Source organism: Ochlerotatus camptorhynchus, unplaced genomic scaffold, assembly GCF_037179485.1.
Source record: "Ochlerotatus camptorhynchus isolate MF236.1 unplaced genomic scaffold, CSIRO-AGI_Acam_v1.1 ptg000246l, whole genome shotgun sequence".
Classification (NCBI taxonomy): domain Eukaryota; kingdom Metazoa; phylum Arthropoda; class Insecta; order Diptera; family Culicidae; genus Ochlerotatus; species Ochlerotatus camptorhynchus.
In genome coordinates, this window is record NW_027040736.1 from 1,810,287 (window position 1) to 1,831,099 (window position 20,813).

General features: G+C 40.5%; 3 protein-coding genes across 3 annotated transcripts in view; 1 reads left to right on the forward strand and 2 right to left on the reverse strand.

Moving 5' to 3' along the window:
* LOC135704716 (GTP-binding protein Di-Ras1) overlaps positions 1 to 20,813 on the reverse strand; it is a 457,174-nt gene that overhangs the window by 187,451 nt on the left and 248,910 nt on the right. The window lies entirely within an intron of this gene.
* Positions 3,657 to 5,267, reverse strand: LOC135704719 (alkaline phosphatase-like). Its single transcript, XM_065226203.1, has 2 exons — positions 4,053 to 5,267; positions 3,657 to 3,992 (listed from the first exon to the last, which is right to left on the reverse strand). Exons 1-2 carry the CDS (start codon positions 5,265 to 5,267, stop codon positions 3,657 to 3,659), a joined length of 1,551 nt encoding a protein of 516 aa, XP_065082275.1.
* LOC135704702 (membrane-bound alkaline phosphatase-like) lies at positions 5,872 to 20,735 on the forward strand. The gene is made up of 2 exons (XM_065226184.1): positions 5,872 to 7,145; positions 20,152 to 20,735. Exons 1-2 carry the CDS (start codon positions 5,919 to 5,921, stop codon positions 20,605 to 20,607), a joined length of 1,683 nt encoding a protein of 560 aa, XP_065082256.1. The 5' UTR covers positions 5,872 to 5,918; the 3' UTR covers positions 20,608 to 20,735.

The window sequence follows — 20,813 nt, forward strand, 5'->3', positions numbered from 1 at the left end:
ATGCTGTGTTCAACGCTACGCGCTGAAAGCACTGCTGCTGCTACTGCTGGTGACTACCGACCGGACACTACCACAGACGGTGATTGAATAAGCAGAGTGAGACAAGATCGAATTCGATTTTGAAATCTGTGTTAGGGAATGCGTTGTTTGCAGGCAATCGGTGATAATTTTGATCACTATTGCAACATTTGTGTAATTTTCAGTAGTGACCTATTGAAAATTATTAAAGTGTTCAACTTAGCAGAATCGTAAAAAAATTCTAATCGATTTGCTTGTTTAGAATTAAAATCCATCCAATACTGACAGAGTTATGTGTGGTCAAAACCTGACCACTTTTCGTAATGCGGGCTATTTTGTTTTTTTTTTTTTTTAAATTGCACCCCAATTTGTTGCCGAAAGACTTAACCCTACGTCAAAATTGAAATATTAAATTAAAAATAAACGGAACATGAACCATTGGAAATGAAAAAAGGAAAATGCAACAATGCAAATTGGACAATTGGACAATTGAGAGTTGGAAAATCGGACAAAAAAACAATTGAACAGTTGAAAATTTAAAACCGACTCGCTTTTAATTTGACTTTGTTGTCTCTGGAAGACCCCTTCAACACCCGGGGATGAACTCCTTCAGCCCGATGGCGACGTTTCCAATGACTGCTCCCCAAAACTGCTCCGTGCTGCGAGAAATGGATTGCAATCCCCACAAAAGAAACAAACAAGCATCGTCCACCGGACGGAGTACAAATGGCGTCACCGTCGTCGTCGTCGTCGTCGTCATCGTCGTCGTCGTGAAACATTGCCTTTTTTTTGTATATTTTCTGTTTGGGAATGTCTTTGATTTAGGATGCGCATTTTTCGTCCCGTCCGTATTCACGTTCACATGGTGGAATGGGGAGTCGAAATGCTTCTTTTTGTCGTCTTTCGTTCGTCTGATTGGTGTATGGGAAAATTGAAGCTGCTCATGTCTAGCTTCCCCGCCATGGAATCGAATAAGTTCGCTTTAAACTCAATCGCCAATTCGAGAAAAAGCACGATTCGTAAAATTTTGCCATTCCCAGCACGCACCGAAATTAATATTCATTTCAATTATAATGCCATATTCCAAATGAAATCCGGTCTCGTTCCGTTTCACGATTCTGCCCGGATCGAGCGCGGAATCGAGTTGGCGCAACGCAGGCAGAGCGACATTTGCCATTAATGGTAAATAGCCCGAGTGCCATTTTCGACAAAATGACTGCGTACACTGAGGGTACCACGGAATGGCCCGAAGGAATGCGCGCAGAGTCTGGATCTGGTCTATAATGTAAAGTTGGAGAGAGCTAGGAAAATTGGAAGACTATCTCCTTCGGTTCTCGGGCCTCGGGGAATGATGGCAGGAGTGCGACAGGAATTAACAGCGGCAAACAAGAGATTCAATCTAAATTGCTAAATTTTGCCATGTTTGTGTCCTTTTCTTGCTTGGGAAAGTGGAAAGGAGATGATTGGAATTTCTGCAGGTGATAAAAAGCTGCCACTTTTGCATTGCTGGAGTGTGAATGGACCTGGTAGAGTTGAAGCAGAGTATTCTGTAAGGGAAAATTTAGGGTTATTTCACGTATTCTTTGAAAATATTCTGGCTAGTTCAAGGACAGTGCATGCTAAATTTAGAGCGAGTTTCTCACAGATTTTTCATATGTGGCACTGGGATATTGGTAAAGGCAATCAATTCGCTTTGTTACAATAGATATCTGAGACATTTCATACATTTGAACCCATATCCTTACGTTAATAAACCAAACCTCTAACTACTTTTCTGATATACCGATATGTGAAAAGTGAATCAAAGTGAAATAAGCCTGAATTATTGAACTACTACAATAATAATAATTGGCCAGCGCTTATAATGAATCTTTTTACTGCATTGGAAGGGAACAGGTAACAGACGCTACTAATGTAAACGAGAAAGACATTATTTTTCTCTACAACTATGTCTCAGACGTCATTTCGATCAGAAATGCCGTGTCTGTGCTACATTTTTGACGTAGGACTACGTCTGTGATTTCTATATGGGGGTACACTTTGTGAAAACCGAAAATGGAACATGTAACAAAAATATGAAAGATTTTGAACGTTAATAACTCAGCTGCCCCTGGACCAATTTCAATAATTTTATCACCAATCGATCAGAAATATTCTAACGCATCTGTTTAGTTAAAATATTTGCCATTTTCAAAAATGTCACTATTGAAAATTTCACGATTGTGCAACTGTTGCTATGATTATTAAAATTATCACCGATTGCCAGCGAAAAACGATTTCCTAACACAGATTTCAAAGTTGAATTCCATCCGGTCTCACCAAACGGTGTTTATTCAATCACCGCGTGTTGAGTGATGGTGTTCTCCAGTACACAACAAAAGGATTCCCGCAAGCAGCTAACTATCAAGGCTGCCCACAACCGCTGATCGGATTCAGTCCCAATCACCGTGTGTGGTGGTGTCCGGTCATCGGCATCATCAGCAGTAGCAGCAGTGCTTTGAGCACGTGGTGTTGACATTGTTCTCCAGTACACAACGAAAGGTTGCCTGCAAGAAGCGAGCTGCAGTCCACATGAGCATCCATAGAAGGAGGAAGAAGCCGCACCGCTATTGATCGGAACCAGTAGCTCTTCGTGATTCGCTGTGGGCCATCGATGTCAAGCGCATCATACTAAAGAGTTTAATAGAGAGAACCCCTCTCAAATTCCTATTCCTACACAAAACACAAGCTTCTGCTGCAGTTAACAAATAAGATTGTTTTTATAAGACCACGTAGTCCTACGTCACCATTGCGCACAACCCCATAGGGCTGTCCCTAGTAGTTTTTTGATAAATTTCGAGGACGCCATTTGATCTAAAATGGCCGAATTTTAGCAAAAATGTGAATCATAAAAAAACAATTTTGCAAAGTTTCATACAAATCGTAGATGGTCAGTTATAAAAATAAATTTTCTTTCGCTGCTTTGCCTGGAAACTGCTTATCTTCCAAACCCTTTTTTTTTCCTGACAGCTGTCCTGATTTTGTTCAGAACTTGTCTAAGCTTTCCTGAAGTTCTCTTAACATCTATGAAGTTTTCTGAATTGACTTTTTTTTTGTGTCCTTGGATCATCTGTAAAGTTCCTGCAATTTTTCTGGAGTTATAAGGCCGAATTTTCCTAGCTTTCCAGAAGTTTTGGATGTTCCCTACAGTTTCCATAATTGTTTTGATGTTCATGGAACTGCCCGGAAGTTCTCATATCTGCTCCGAAGCTCTCTGATCTTTTCTAAAGGTCTTGAACCATTTTTTATGACGCAGATCCAATCGAGTTGAGGGGAAAATTTTGTTTCATGTTTCATGTATGCAGTGCAATTTAGCATTACAAGTTTTATCAAGGTTTTAAAGCATTCTACAAGTCTAAATCAGAAGCCTCATAAAATCAAAATTGTTACTTTCCCTTATATGCATTTGGAGGGAGAGCTAGTCGAAATTTCTGCGCTCGATAAATTTTATTAATATAGAACTAGATTTTAAGTTTCCACCAAGACAGGCCTGTTCAATGACAAGTTCGCACAAATCAACGGCTCAAAACGAGCATATATTTCAAAGCCTACTTTTATTCGAGATTCTAAAATCCAGCTTCAAACTGTTCAACAAACATTCAAGAGCAAGCTTTCATCCCTTCGCCGATGCACGCCGCGTACGCCATCATGTGTGGGATGGCATTCTGCTCGTACGTTCCCGTGAACAGATGTGACCAAGGTCCAGAAGCGTACACTTCAACATCTTCTCCGCCATGAGTTTCCTTTTTCAGCGGAACCGTCGATGGAAATCGGAAGTCATCTGCTGTGGTGTCCATTTCGGCGAGGTTCTTGCGTGTTCCCTTGACGGTATCACTGTGATCATAATAACCTAGCCCATTAGCGTAGTTGATCGTCATATATGGAAGCTCATCGCTGCCAACGCCAGCTGCTCCGAAAATGTCACTCCCACGATTCTAAATACGATCGAATTAAAATGTACTAGCAATTTTCCATGCCATCGGGCTCACACTTACCGAATATCCGGAGAAACTCACAGTATGCGAATGATCGGACGTGACCACGATCAACGTATCTTCTTCGCTGAACTTCCCACGAGCAAGTTCCACGGCCTTCGAAAACTCGACCGTTTCGTCCAAAGCGAACCTAGCCATGTTGTTGTGATGACCATGATCGATTCGGCCTCCTTCAACGAACAAAAAGAACCCGTTCTCATTTTTCCGCAGAATATCCGTCGCCTTATCGACCATCTCCGCAAGGGTTGGTTCTTTATCCAGGCCTTGATGCACTCGATTCAAGTTGAACACACAGTGATTGGGTTCAAATAGCCCCAGAAGTCGATCGGTTGACTGCGGATCAACCTCCAGCAGGTCCTGCTTGTTCCACACGTACGTCCGGTTCTCGATTCCATTGGCCAAGTCAAGCCACTCCTGAATGAGATTCCGGTTATCCTTTCGCCTGCCACGACGGCCCGTTTCCGGGTCCGGATCACTATCCAGGAACTGCCAGCGTCCACATCCTAGCACAACTTTCAACCGCTTACCCTCTTCACCATGTACCAGCTGCTTAGCAATGTCCTCAACAGTTTCTGGATCGCACCCATCCTTGGTAGCTTCGCCATCATCTTCCCGATCCCGGTTGGATGTGTGAGCGTAAACTCCAGCTGGGGTAGCATGTGTGACTCGAGTTGTCGTTACCAAACCAGCGTCCTTACCGGCATCCATCGCCCACTTGGCTATGGAATACGTATGTGTCGACTTGTTCAGCTCGGCCGTGCAGTCATTACTTGATACCTGACCGTTCACGCCGATGGTATTGTAGTTGCCCTTCACGCCGGTTAGGAAGGCAGTTGCCGTGCAGGCCGAGTCCGCTACCTGGTAGTTGACGCAGTAGGTCTTTGCCATTCCGATGTACGGGAAGCTTGAGAAGGCTAAGGTCTGTTCTTCCCCGCCAGCGTAGATGCGGGCCATCGCTACGGTAGCGATGGACATTCCATCACCCAAGAAGAGAATCACGTTTTTGGCGATACGCTTGTTGTCCGGTTGATTGATCAACTTGTGCGCAGTTTTTCGGGCATTGTCCAGCCAGTAATCGATGGATAGCTCGTTTTTGTCACGGTTTGTTAGGGACGGTGGGAACTTTGGGTGATACTGGTCATATTGGAGATCTGGCAATGCACTGGCTAGCAAGCAGCTAATCGTAACCACCAACGACACCGACGGTGACTGCATTATGCTTGTACTGACCCCCTTTTCGGTGATGCAGCATTATTTAGTAGGTATATAGTTGCTTTTTTCGTAATTTTCGAAAGAGCAAGTAATTGCTTGGAACTAACAGATAACAGATCACCTAGTTTTGAGCAGTAAAGCACCTTTCTGGCTCATGTGATGATACTTGAAATAACATGTTTGTTTGCTATCTCTAGTCTGAATCAACAACAGACAAAGTGTTCGGTTAGCCGTGGAGGAAAACCGGATAAGATCGAATCATATTTGCTTTGTTTCGAGTGTAGCACTCACAGAACAGCCGACAGTCACGCGAGAATTGAAATTTGATTCGTAGGTGTAAAGTTTCACGCAATAAGGCATGATTATCACTCGTCTGCAATCGCATCCGTCGTCGTCGACATGTGATGATTCCAAATTATCTTCTTATCAAGCCCCCACCCCCAAACCCACGTGAGACACTCCATCAACCCTATCAATCGTCAAGCCTCCGTCATGTTATCTGTCAACTCTAAATATATTCATCCATAGCTCTTCAATAGTTGATAAAAGACCTTACCCTCATAAAGAGTCCGGTTAGTACGGCTCCGACTGTTGGACCCATCTCTCTAGTTTGGAGTCTTGTTGGGAGTCTGATTTGTGAGTGAAAACGTCAAAATGAAGACATTCATCGTTCCTCTCGCAGCCATGCTGGTCGCTGTCAGCTTGGCCAACGAAGTGCACCGCACCTATGACAGTGATCATCAGCACAAGCGATCACAGCTGCAGAGCGGCCGTCAAGCCGTGGGCTACGACCCCATTGAAACTACTTCCGAGTTCTGGCAGCAGAAGGCCCAAGATATCCTGAAAGCCAAACTCAACGAAGTTCCAACCGTTACGAAAGCCAAGAACGTGGTCTACTTCATCGGTGACGGCATGTCCGCGCAGACGATTGCTGCCACCCGTATGTACATGGGCAATGAAAACCGAATGCTTTCGTTCGAGCAGTTCCCGTACCTGGCCACGGCCAAAACCTACTGCGTTAACCGACAGGTACCGGATTCGGCTTGTACGGCTACTGCATTCATGTCCGGAGTGAAGAATAACTACGGCATGATCAATGTGGGTCCCCATGTTCCGCGCTACAATTGTGAATACAATCGCACTGAAGCCGAATTCCTTGGACTGCTCAAGTGGGCTCAGGAAGCCGGTATGGCTACCGGATTAGTGACGAACACCCGAATTACCCACGCCACTCCAGCGGGAACGTACGCCAGTGTTGCGGATCGGGACTGGGAAGACGATTCCTTCGTAAAGAAAGCCGGTTGCGATGTAAACGAGTACCCCGACATCGCCCACCAGCTGATTCACGGAGAAGTCGGAAAGAACTTCAAGGTGATTTTGGGTGGAGGTCGTGCGCATTTCGTCCCTTCGACGCAGATGGACGACGAGAACGTGGCTGGTTCTCGCACGGATGGAAGAAATCTGATCAACGAATGGAAGGAGGCTCATCCCGGCAATTCCGAGTATGTGTGGAACAAGGCGGGTCTCCAATCGATCGATGTCGAAAACACCGAGAACGTGTTGGGTTTGTTCCAGAGCGGTCACTGCCTGTACAATTTGGAAATTGATGACCTAAAGCTGGGAGCAGTCAAACCAAAGCTGTCCGAAATGGTGGAAGTGGCACTGAAGGTCTTGAGCAACAGCGCGAACGGATTCTTCCTGTTTGTTGAGGGAGGAAAAATTGATATGGCCCATCACGGAACGCAACCCCGGTTGGCACTGGAGGAAACGGTCGAGTTTTCCCGGGCGATTGAGCTGGCGCACAAGATGACCAACGTGGAGGACACGCTGATTGTGGTGTCGTCGGATCATGGGCACACGATGACCTACAATGGTTACACGGTGAGTTTGATTTGGGGAAAAGGGGAACAATCACCATCGTGGGGATACATGCTATTTTAGGGTGGTTCTGAATATCGATTTTGATCTACCAATCGATTCAAAATCAGGTCCTGATCATTCTCTCAAAATTTGAGCTTATTTGGATATGAGCTCATTCTGCACCCTGGCCCTTTGAAATTTATATGGACTTTACTACGGGAAAAGTGAACTTTTTGTTTTCATCATTCGATGATTTACGGTTAGCTTGCTATCCTTTGTTATGTGAAATTTTTATCAGCTTCAACTTTTATACTAAACTTCAAGGTTATAAGTTATTAATTCATTACGAAGCCGATAACTTTCTGATTCTGCGCAACACTGTATCTTGTACTTAGGCTGTGAACCATTTGCCGAGTTCAATTTAACCCGTGGTTAAAAGTGACACTTCGAAAGTTATTCTGTATGTTCGAAAATCCCTGTGCTGTCGATCGACCGGTTTTCGAGAAGAACTCAGCCACGGTTGTCAAGATTAAACTTCTTGTCTGTCAGAAATAACCACGCTCGGATAGCAGGGTTAATCGATAACTTTCCATCTGTAAAATTTTAACCAAAAGTTTAAAAATCCATCAAATGGTTCACAGCCATAGTAGCCTGGATTTTTGTCCAATTCTTCGCACCAAAGCTGTGTTTGATTTGACGAATTTTCACTTATATTTGACACTTCGAAAATAGATTATAATATTCGAAAATCCCTCGGTTGTTGATCGAGAAGGTGTTTGTCAAAATTGATTCCTGGTCTGTCAGATATAAGTTTGGTTTTTGCAGGTTTATTTGAAAATTTTCCATCGGTCAAATTTAAGTGCAAATTCTTCAAACGGAACACAGCCCAAGCACCTTGTTGCCTGCTGCGCAGTTGATAAAGCATGCCAGAAGAATATCATCTTTGTAATCAATTAATAACTAACTATACTAGTGTTCAATTGAAATTTGGTCTTGAGCAAAGTTGTAGCTGGGAAAATTTCACATAGTACGTATAGAAAATCTCGCGTCACTTTTCAAATAGACCAATGTAACAAATGTAAACAAATCGAGTTAAGCGATACAAACTATTGCTCTTCTATCATTGTATGTGATACAAAAACATCCATCCAAATTTACTTTCATTTATTTAAGATAATCATTGATCAAAAATTGTCCAATGTACAGTTTGAAATGATGGGTACATGATTGTTACTTCGGTCATTCGGACTGCCTAACATGATTGGTGCTCATTTTCCAAAGTCGGGGCCAATCTAAAGTTAGGTACTATACTCTGAAATCTGTGAAAGGGAATCTAGTATCATGTAGACAAAACCGAGGGCGGCGACACATCTAAATCTCAATATAAGATGCTCAAAAAATCTCACACTAGCGAATTAATCTTCGAAAATCTTCTTGCATTTCTCGCATCTACATGCATCGCGCATCATATTTTTGCAGTAAATCTTCAGAATCGTCATCAATCTTCTTTCTATCTACTCAGCGTGCGAGCAGCTAGTCACAGTACAACACAATCTTTACTGTAGCGTAGATAGAGTCGTCCCCCTCGGACAAAACGTCCAATGTAACACTCATTGATTATGTCATTGAGAAAAATCGTCCAATGTAACATGTCCGATGTACAACTTGACTTGTCAAAACGTCCTATGTGGTATTTTCTGAAATTCAAAGTAAAATGATGATTTTACCGTTTCTTCTAAATTTTCAACGTTATTATACACTGACTACATCAAAAATAGTATTGCAAAATGTATTGTTTTTAAATAGTTAAAATAATAATATGTCGAACTTCAACTTCGATTTTCTCAAAATGGTGGATATGCTACATTGGTCTATTTGAAAAAACACGCGAGAAATTTAACCGCATATCATTACGGTGGATGGCTAGAACGATTCGAAAAAAAAATTATCTTTTTCCATAGCAACTTCCACATAAACTTCAAGGGACAGTGCAGTATGAGTTCGCATTCAAATGAGCTAAAATTTGGGAGAATTATCAGGACCTGAATTGAAATCGATTAAGCTTGGTGGAAAAAAACGATTTTTGAATCACCCTAATGCTTTATACACTCCAGCCTCTTTTTACGACCATTCTGATTACCAAGGGGGGCGACTCTATGTGCGATGCAGGAAAGATTTTGTTTTGCTGTGGTTAGCTGTGCGTGCGCTGAGTTGATAGGAGGAGATTTATGACGATTCTGAATATTTCCTGCACAAAGCTGATGCAAGTAGAGGCGAGAAATGAAAGATTGATTCGCTAGTGTGAGATTTTTCGAGCATCTAGAATTGAGATTCGACCATTTTGTTTACGAAATTTATTTTACGACCACTTTTTTACGACCAAACTTCGCATTATCTACATTTTTAGCTTCCACTCTTGAATTGCTCAATATCTCGGTATTATTTCAAGATTGCCACTCAAATGTTCTGCAAATTAATGCTGGGACTCAGATTATCCAGATTTTTTTTATTTTCAATTTTATTAAATTTGGACAATTAACAGATCTGCCATTCTACATCAGGCCACACGGGCACCTAAAAACAAACTTTTTGACAAATATTTAGAACAATAAAAATTTAAAAAAATTAAAGGGAGAATATATTTAAAATTTCACTATCCGGATATCCAGTTGATTACTATCCGCTTGATAACCTTTTCAACGTTTTCTCAATTTATTTTATTTCAATATTGGGCACTAGAAAGCATGATGTTCTGTATACTGGATATCAATTCAACGATGTTTTATTTGTCCGAAAGTAATTTCATCGAAAAACTGAAGTATCCGGATCAGTGTGAGATTTGTCATTGTCATTGACAGACTTTCGCGCGATATTGACAAAACTGTTCGTCACATAGTCACTGACAGACTTGATCCTCAAAAAAACCTTCGTCAAAATCTCATTCATTTTTTCGTCAATGACAAAGATTCACCTGGTAACAAAAAGTGTAATTTCGTACATTCTGTGTCACATTATTGTTATCCAAGTAGTTCAGGAGGTAGATGCTTGTTCACATTAACGGATTCATGTAATTGTGTTGCTCAAGTCAGTAAACTTCGTTACAAATTTAGTTAATATAAAAAATTTACACATGTTCGTCACTGACAGCATTGTCATTGACAATTTACATGGTTTGCCTTGACTATGACTGTTGGCTCAAATGAGTGACCAAAGCAGAATTGTCAATATCACCGTGTATTGTCGAGATTTGGCAGCACTGATCCGGATAAGTAGTTGAAGTCCCAGCTCTGCTACAAATTTATAGTACGGCTTTCGGACCATGCAGGGTGACCATGAACGGCTACAAATTCTGCCGTTATTTGACAACACTGCTCGGGTAGAATCTAATAAACCCAAGGGTTAAGTCACTCAGCACAGGGTGCCGAAAGTAGATTTGGCACAGCTTGGGCACATCCATTGGCACACCTTCGGCACAGTCTCGTAGGCATTGGATTGTTCATTCAATAAAATGAGTGCACTGCTGAATAGCTGTAGTTGAAGTTGTTCACAACAATACGTGCTGTTGAACTGTACACACTAAGATTATTTTACCGAAATCTGTGAAATTTTAGCGAAATCTCAACAACTGAACGTTCGGTAAAGAGTTCGGTGATTTTTCACAGATTTTCTGTAATTTTTCACAGATATTCGTTGAAAAATTACAGGAAATCTGTGAAAAATCACCGAACTGTTTACCGAACATTCAGTTGTTGAGATTTCGGTAAAATTTCACAGATTTCGGTAAAATAATCTTAGTGTGTATATTTAAGGAACATCCTCTACCTTCTCGGTTCACATTTATATCAGAAATGTAGGCTGTAGCGAGAGCTCAAGCGTAAGAGGCAGTTAATCAGATCTCAATGGTACCCGTAAGTCAAATAATACTGCAACTTCCACAAAACAAACTATAGAAGTCATACTCATCGTGCTCTTATTCAGTCTCCAACATTATTCCGGCCGCTGATAGACCGTTCCGTTTCACGTCTCGAAAAGCTGGGCCTCTGGTCTGCCTTTGAGGACATTACAAAACCCTAATGCATACGACTTGTATTATCTTATGGACGGCGGTTGCTCTTTGCTAGTATTTTTCGATGTCATGTTCTTTTTCCGAATTTGCATTCTTCCTTTTTTCTTTGTTGTGTCCTGTCCTCACGACCCATTTCGCCAGTATTCCTCCTTGATTGTCGCTAGACCAATATTATCAATGCGATTGCAAACCAAAACATTCAAGCTGTCAGAATTTTCGGGATGCCAAATATACCATAATATTCGCAGCTTGCTCTATGACCGGCACTGCCAGCACAATCGGCACACCTGCGAAACACTGCGGAAAAAGTTGACCCAAGATTGGTGTGCGGAGTGACCTACCACTTGAATAAAACTCAATATCTCGGGATCGCTTCTAGGTAATGACTTCAAATGATCAGCAAAGTTAGAGTATGAGTCAAAAACCAGTCAGGGTTACCGTGAATGATTTGAAATTCAGTCAGTAGATGGCACACCAGTGCTCGAGTAAAATCACATAGAACTCAATATCACCAACAATCAATACGAAAGTAACGATTTTAAATTGGCTCACTACTTGACTAGCCTATTGGTCCCAAGCAAAAGATTAACGTATCCCATTCTAGTCGAAATTCTAGTACTACGCAATGTTTGTTTTGATTAGCTATGGAACTTTGACAGATAAAATGAGGGGTTATTGGTTTTTCCTATGTTTCGAGGGGTGAATCGATTAGCTTGGGACCGAAGAGAATACCAGAGCTGAGCCCAAAAGTTGAACACGTTATTTCGGGACCTTCTAGTCTTAGAGTTACCTCTATGATATGACTGTATCGTTTCAAGGTCGCGACTTCAAATATTTACCAAAGTTAGAAAATGAGTCGAGAGTCATCCAGGTTTTACATAAATGGCTCGGAATTATGATTTGATATGGCAACACTGCTCCAGTAAAATCAAATAGAGCTCAACATCTTGGCTTCGTATCAAGATAGTGACTCCGAATGATCAGCAAAGTTTGAGTATTTGTCAAGGGTCATCCGGGATTGACATGAATGACTGGAAACACTGCTCGGGTAGCATCCATTGAAGCTCAATATGTTGAGTTAAGTTGAAGTATGACGCAAGAGCCAGTCAGGGTTGCCGTCAAAGATTCTAAATGCTTATGCCATATCAGATAGAGTAAATCCAAATAAAGCACGCTATCTCGGTATCGTTTCAAGATCACGATATCGAATGTTGAGCAAAGTTGGAGTATGAGTCAAGAGCCATCGAGGGTTATCGTGAATGGTTGAAATTCAGCTAGTAGATGGCAACACTGCTCGAGTAGATTCACCTACACGGTAAGAAAAAAGTACCCAACGGCCAGTTCACTTTTACCTACTTTTGACTAGTTTGTATCCATTTCTCCTTCTAATGTTGTCAAAAACGGAGGAACAAAACCACCCACCCACCAAGTGTGGGAACCCAACGTTGAGTTTAATCATATTTATCTACTTCTACTAATTCCATACCAATTGCACACAAGTCAATGGAAATTACTTTGACCCGCTTTACCTACTTTTGGGTTCCTGCACTATAGTGCCGAGATGAGTGAAAATAACATAATTTTGGGGACTTTTTTCTAACCGTGTAGACCGCAATATCATGGTATCGTTTCAAGGTAACGACTTCAAATCTTCACCAAAGTTAGAGTATGAGTCACTTAGGAAAATACTGAATCACTTCACGAAAGTTCGGAGTCATTTCGAAGAGGATTGTATCGCTTCATCAAAATCCGGGAATCACTTCGGAACGTACTGAATCGCTTCAGAAACTACTGAATCTCTTCAGAAATTATTTTAATTTCTTTGCAATATTCTACAACATCACCTCAGAATTGTTTTGAATCACTTCGGAAAGTACTGAACAACGAAGGAAATGTTTGGAATTACTTCAGAATTTACTGAATCATTTCAGAAAAGTTTGGAATCACGGTAGAAAGCATTGGATCATTTTATAAAATTTTAGAATAAGTTCGAAAAGTAGTGAATCAGTTCATACAAGTTAAAAAATTATCAGAAATAAGAAAGAACCACTTCAGAAAACTTCAGAATCACTTTAGGGAGTACTGAATCATTCCAGAAAAATAAGTAATCACTTCTGAAAATTCTGAATCACTCCGGAAAGAATTAAATCGTTTTGGAAAAGTTCTAAATCGCTTCAGAAAGTACTAAATCACTTCATTACATTTTGGAAGCACATCGTAAAAGGTTGGAAACACTTCAGAAATAATTGATAATTTCACAAATGTTCGGAATTACTGAACCTTCTAAAGCCTTAATTACTTTTTCAATTAAACTATTAAATATTTGGCGATTTGCAAATCGTATGAGTTGCCCCTTTACTCAAAAATTACAATCGTCTGATCATAGTTTTTTCACACATCTCAAGAGCACATTCACATTGATTTCAAATGATGTTTTACTTTGAAATGTTGTACATCGTTTTCCACCAATATAAGTGTATAAAGCAGCGCTTCCCAACGAGCGGCCCGTGGCCCGGACGTGGTCTCTGAATGTCAATTCCAGTTCAATTTTATTCATCATTATGAATTTCAGTACAGCATGAATGAGACAGAAACAAAAGGCGGTTTTGAACATGTTAATCGAAAATGGATACAGCCATTTAAAAAAGCAAGTTTTGAAAGGTTGGGTAGATCTGGTATAAAGGATGAACACGAAACAATCTGGACCCGAACATCTTGTTGGTGCTTAAAAATGCGTTTTATTTTTCATAGTTCAATGTAACAGCTATACAGATTAGTAGGTATTATGCTTATTGAAAGACCATTATTTCAATCTTCCTTCTTACACCCAACCGGTGGATGTAAGATTCACTTACAATTATGTGGGATTCATCATCAGAGGATGTAAGTGGAGACCGCATGAACCGAGGATGCGATATACCTAGCTGCGGTCCAATGCAAGAAAATTGGAGACCGAAAAATGTAGAGTGTATTAGTGAGGTAAATTAATTATGTCGAAAAAAAAATAGGAAAAAGGTTACCGACTGGACTCGAACAACGAACGTTGCGATTATCAGACCTGTGCTTTCTCCACTGCTCTCTCCATGCTTCTGAATAAGGATAGCCTAAAAGCAAACAAGAAGCGCTCATTTCCTCTCACACTCGACTTAGTATGCTTTTTCTGCTGGAGAGATTCGAGGCAAGGGTGTGCGTCGTTCTACAATGTTATACATAAAAATCAAGGCAAATGCTTGCTTGTGTAGGTGAAAGCACAGACAGAACACGAAATAAAAAAGGCAAAAAACCATTACATCGCCTGCAAGGTCAACTTCTAACATTCGCTGCGATGTTCATGAACAGAGGATGATAGGAAATGGAACTAACATTCTTTGTAATAGATTTTTGGTTTGCGTGTACCATAGGCCATTGCTCGAACTTTTATTCGCACACGGCCTATCATTTTTTCCACTTGTTTGGCTACCAACATTTCCTTTCCGCTTGAAATCCTTCAGGTTAATTGCAGTTCCACCCTTTTTTTCAGTATAAGCTCCACAATTGACCAGTATTTTTCAATTGGCCTTAGTTCTGGAACATTTGCCGGATTCATCTCCTAGGGAACCACTATGACGCCATTTTCGCTGTACCACTGTTTGGTGGAATTTGAGTAGGAACAGCTTGCCAAGTCCGACCAAAAGAGGCAATCCACCTCATGTTGCTCCAGAAAAGGCAGTAGTCTCTTCTGTAGGCACTCCTCCTGGTAAATTTGCTGGTTCATGTTCCCAGAAGTAACGAAAGTTTCGCTTTTCAGCTCCCAACTGCTGATTTATTGCCAGACTAGGAACTTTTTGGAGAATTTCGTCTTCTTTTTGATTTTACATTTTTCCGGGCACTCTTCCGGACAACCGTGGTATAAAGTTCCTGCCCAGGAATCGCAACGTGCTTGCTCCGGTGAAGCTCTGATGTAAACAAATGAACTTATCTTGACAACCAATGCCTACTGCGATTCTATATACTCTTAGCTTGATTCAGTGAAATGTTGATAAATTTTACTCGAAAAATGCCTTAATGGCAGCGTTTTTAATGAGTCTGAATGTTTTCGTGTTTAACCTTTAGCACATCAAATGGCACTACTGTTACTAGTTCTGGAGACCAAAATCATAAAATAATATTGTAACACATCCAAACACATACAAATTATACGTATGAATCGATTCTAAGAATATTTTATCCACTATTCGTGGCCTGTAGCTTATACTGAACAGTTCAGATACAGGTTTCGATAGGGTGAAACAAAAGACCACGAAATCCGGGAGTTTTAAATTACCGAAAAAATAAACTGGAAAGCCCACGAAATTTGATGATCAATCGGGATAAAATATACGTCGTTTTCTCCGGTATTAAATGAGATTCTGGCCCTAGGAAAATGGGTGTTATGAGTTCCATTGATTGTATGAAGAGCTCCTGGTGAATTTTAAGCTGAGTCCAGAAATGAATATTTCAATTGTTCTAAGGAAACCCCCATGACGATTGTGAGGTAAATTCCAGGACCACTTCTAACGATGTATTTCGATAATTTCAGAGTGGAATTTCAAGAGAGTACTGCTAAGGTTTTTAAGAAATTTCAAAGCTTAAGTTCAAGGTTGTTGAATTCTACTGAATGTTTCAATATAGTTCTGAGAACGCTTCCATTGGTATTTTGAAAATAGTCCAAAATGAAGTCCACAGACAAGGCAAGACAATTGCAAAAATAATTCTAATAGGGATTCGAATATTGACGGTAAATTTCTCATGAAATTCTGATAAAAGTTTCACGAGAATTACCAAGAAATTCTGAGATGAGTTTCTAAAGAATTCTGTGGAGAATTATTAGCCAACTATCAGAATAATTCAGAGAAGAACTCCTAGATAGTTCTTAACAGTACTTCAAGACGAGATTTCAAGCTAATATTAAAAATAATTATGGATTTATGGTATTTCAAGAAATAATTTGGCAGAACTCCAAGAATTGTTTGGAGTGTTATGCACAGAATGTTTAGGCTTTTATAATTAATATTTAAAGTGATATCAGATGAAATTTCAATTTAACATTAAATTCACAGAAACAAATTCAAGACCCAGGACTGCTTTGGCTAAATCGCAATTGACTTTTATGCTCACTTTAACCCGTAAAGTACCAGGACGAGAAATTTTGTTTTCAAAATGCTCGTTCTCAGCAATGTTACTACCGATTTTCTTAAAGCTGGACCTTTATTTAAGGGGAATAGTGAATCTAGCTTTTGAAGTAGGTTACGCCCCGGTAGACCCCTCCATACTTGTGAGAGAAGCAAATATGTATGTGTTTTTTTTTATTCAGCATGATTATTCTGCCTCGAATTACTATGAACTCCCGGAACTGATACCAATGTGGTTATACATGTCAAAAGAATCACCTCGAATAGTCTGCATTTCCATAACGCATTCGTGCTTGCATGATTTATCTTGCTGTATTGTTATTTTGCGTCGGAGCGTAACCTTCTTCAAAAGTTAGATCCACTATTCCCCTTCAATTGAAAAGTCCAGGTTTATGAAAATCGGTTGTAACATTGCTGAGAACGACCATTTTGAAGACAAAATTCTCGTCCTGGTACTCTACGGGTTAAATGTGTATCGCACAACTGGAAAAAATGGCCAATATTCCGGAACCACGGTGACAAGCAAATGTCGGTTAGCAGTTTACTCGTTTTAAAATTCAGGGAATCGACAATCTACGTTTGCCGATGACCATGGTTCAGGTGGCTAAAATCAATTTTCTCATGGTCCTAATCAGATTCATATTGGGCATTCCTCAGCAGATGATGAATCGATCAGAGTCGACCTTCTCCGATTTGCGTGCAAATTTGCATAGTTGTTTGTTATGAACAATCATTCACATTTTTGCTAAAATTCGGCCATTTTAGATCTTATAAAATGTTCTGACGTTTCAGTCTTTGGACTTGCAACGCTTCAGAGGATGTAAAGTTGTACCATCTGTCGTTCAGCTCAAATATCTTTACGATCTTAAACTAAAACTAGTCTTTCTATATAAGAAAACTAACTGACTCTATGTAGCACAGAACTAAACCTCTGGACTGTACTACTATAACTACAACTGTAAGACTGGAAAGCCAAAACAAAATGATTAATTCTTCTAGATTTATCAACCGCCCCAAAAATTTTGCATTTTCTGAAGTTTTAGGAGCTTCTCTGATGTGATTCGATCTGCCCTTAGGTTCTCTGAACTTCAGTTATAGTCTCTAGACTTCCATGAATTTCTCAGAACTTTTTAAAGGTCCCGGAATTTTCCTGAACATAATTGAACTGCCCTATAGTTCGTTGATCTATCCTGAAGCTCCCACAATGTTTCTGATATTTGCAATACTACTTTGAATCTTATGGAACTGTTTTCAAAATGACGATACTTTCCTGAACTTCCTTAAATTTTAAAGAAGTCCTCGAATTTTCACTATGAATTCTATTTTTTTCAAGGAACTGCTCTAACGTTCCAACAATTCCTGATATTCATCCCTTACATTCCTGAAGACTCGTCTAATGTACAGAAATTCAGAATACAGAACATTTCTGAAATTCTTGGAATATTCCATTATTCCTCTGAACTTCTTGAATGTTCCTGCTTCAATGAATGGAACTGCTCTGAAGTTCTGTGATTTTCCTTAAAATTATCTGATCTTCTCTGAAGATCTCGGAACTTTGCTGACGTTTTTTTCAATTCCCTGAGTTTCATTGAACTTCTGTAAAGTTGCTGTAATTTCCTTAAAGTTAACTGAACGGCTCTGAGGTTCCCTGATGTTCTCGCAATTCTCATAAAGTTATTGGTACTGCCCTGAAATTAATGGATCACATCTTCAGACTTCCCTAAAAATATCTAAAGTTCTGAGAAGCTCCTAAAATAAGTTTAAATTTTTCAAACTAGTTCATGATGCCTTTGGACTTCTGAAAATTTTGCTGGCTTACATGGTGCTGTCCTGAACATATCGAATCAAGCCATCACAGATCTTTAAACATGCCTGAAGGTCTGGACGTTCCTGAAGTTATTGTGACGGTCCTTAAGATCTCTGCGCTGCCCTGCTAATTTCTTCTAGGTCCAGGCACAGACAAACAGACATAACTCTTGCAAGTTGTTCATCGAACAAGCATATAACGGTCAATTTAAAAGTATCGCAGTTGGTAGTACCGCCACCTGTGGCGCGCATAATCAATTCCCTTGCATTTGACGTTTACACATTACCGCCATCTGTTCAGCGTACTACCCACCACACTGTACTCAACAGATGGCGGTAATGTTTTAGTGACGATGTTTTACAGTGAGAGATATTCAATGAGTTATGCCTGTTTATCTGTGGTCTAGGTATCTTCCCTGAGGCTCTTGGAACTTCTCTGAAGTTTTCTCATGCCTTCTGAACTTCTCTGGAATTTTCTTGATTTACCTTAAGTTCTATGAATATCCCTGAATTCCCAGAATTTTTAGAAGTTCCTTGAAGCAGATAGAACTGCCTAGAAGTTCTCGAGACATCCCTGAAGTGTCCTAGATTTTACAGATGTTTTCTTACTATTCCGCAGTCTGTTCATGAAACTGCTTCGAAATACTCTTAATTCCTTTAAGTTCCTACATTTTTATTGAGTACCGTGAAGTTTACTTATTTTTGCTGGAGCTATCGCTGATGATGATCCTGGAATATCACTGAAATTAATAAAATTGCCTAAGCTTTCCGACGTTTCCAGAAGAACCTGTATTTTTTTTTCTTGCCCTCTGAACTTCCCTGATGTTCTTTAAGTTATCGTTAATGTTTGGAACTTTTTCCAGGATCTCGGCATTCCCTGGATTTAATGGAACTGCCCTAAAGTAATCGAAATTTACCAGCAGATCTCGGAACATCCCTGAAGTTCATATGATTTACCTGATAATCATGAAGCTTTCCTGTATCCTAAGATCTGCCCGAAGCTACGTAGGTTCTCATAAGATGTTAAAACTAAACTGAAGATTTTATAGTTTCAGTAAAGTTCTTGTGATTTTCTTGAAGTTAATGGAACTGCACTGAAGCTCTTTGATCTTTAAATTGAAATCTATGGGAACCACTCTGTATTGTTTGTGGAGACGCCCTTCCGGGAACCCCTACACCAAACTCTGTAATTTGGGGAGTTCCCTTCTGGAACTCCCAGCCTTTTTTAACTAGGGAAACCTCTTTCTGGGGTTTTCAGAGACGAACCAGCCCACAGCTGAAAGTCTCTATAACAATGGAAAAAAGAGAAATCTATGGAATTGCCCTTACGCTCTCTAAACTGGCACTAAAGATCTTAAACCTTCCATGTTGTTCTGGACGTTTTTGAAGTTTTCGTAACATACTTTAAGTTCTTGGATTTTAAATGAAATTCTCAGAACTTCCTGATGGTACGCGGAATTTTCCTGAAACCAACATACAAATTTCAAAATTGCTCAACTTCTTTGAAGTTTTCTGGCCTTTGTTTTTGGAAAATTTGTACCCGAGCCCAACCCCCCATACAGACATAGCCCAAATGAGAAATTTCACGCCAAACGACGAATCGGATTAACTCGACCTTTTCCGATTTGCATAAAACTTTGCATAACTGTTTGTTATGGGCAATCATTCACAATTTTACAGAAATTCGGCTATGTAATTTTTTTTCAACTATGTATGGGATCAAAAATTCTACGTTCCTACATTGATTTATTGTAAAACATTGTCGTCTACATCCTGTGAATTTCTCCAGCCTGGAGTTATGCGGCACTCAACAACACAATGAATCCGATATTGCACTAAAATCCTCTTTCATTCCTTAAAATTTTCTTCATCCGACTTGACGAGATATTACTAAATTACAGAGTAATTTACTTAACTTGAACATCATTTCATGAGCTGCACTACTCTGAGTGGACAAACCTCCTGACATTTTCTTCAACTCTTTCCCTTCCCCTCCCTCTTGCAGAAACGCGGCAGCGACATCCTCGGCATTGCCGACGTCAGCGACGAAGATGGGCTCCCGTACACCACCCTCAGCTACGCCAACGGTGCAGGCTACTACCGGACCTACAAGGACGCCAACCACGCCGAACGAGAGGACATCAGCGGGTACAATTATGAAGACTACAATACTCAGTACCTGGCGACGGTTCCGCTGAGCTCGGAAGCCCACGGTGGAGAAGATGTGGCCGTCTTTGCCAGCGGCCCGTTGGCGCACGTCTTCCGGGGGAACATCGAGCAGAACGTTCTGCCGGATTTGATTTCCTACGCGGCCAAGATCGGTCAGTACCTGGAGAACGGCGGTGAAGGGGACGGTGGGGACGATGGAGACGGTGACGGTTCCGGATCTTCGCTGATGGTGTGCATTCAGTTGACGGTTGTTTGCGCGGTTGCAGCCCTGTTCGCTCAGCTCAAGTGGTAGTGTCCTGCGCGGTTGGGGGGGGGTTAAAATATAAGATCCTAGATTATTGTAAAAATGTGTTTTGCTGTGCAAAGTGATTGTCGAATTCCTGAGACAGATATGAATAAAAAGGAGCAAGTGATATTTGTTTGTTTTCTTTTGGGTTTTGAACCGTTATCTTAAGACACGGGGTCAAAGTCGTTCCGTCTGGAATCGATAACTTTTAT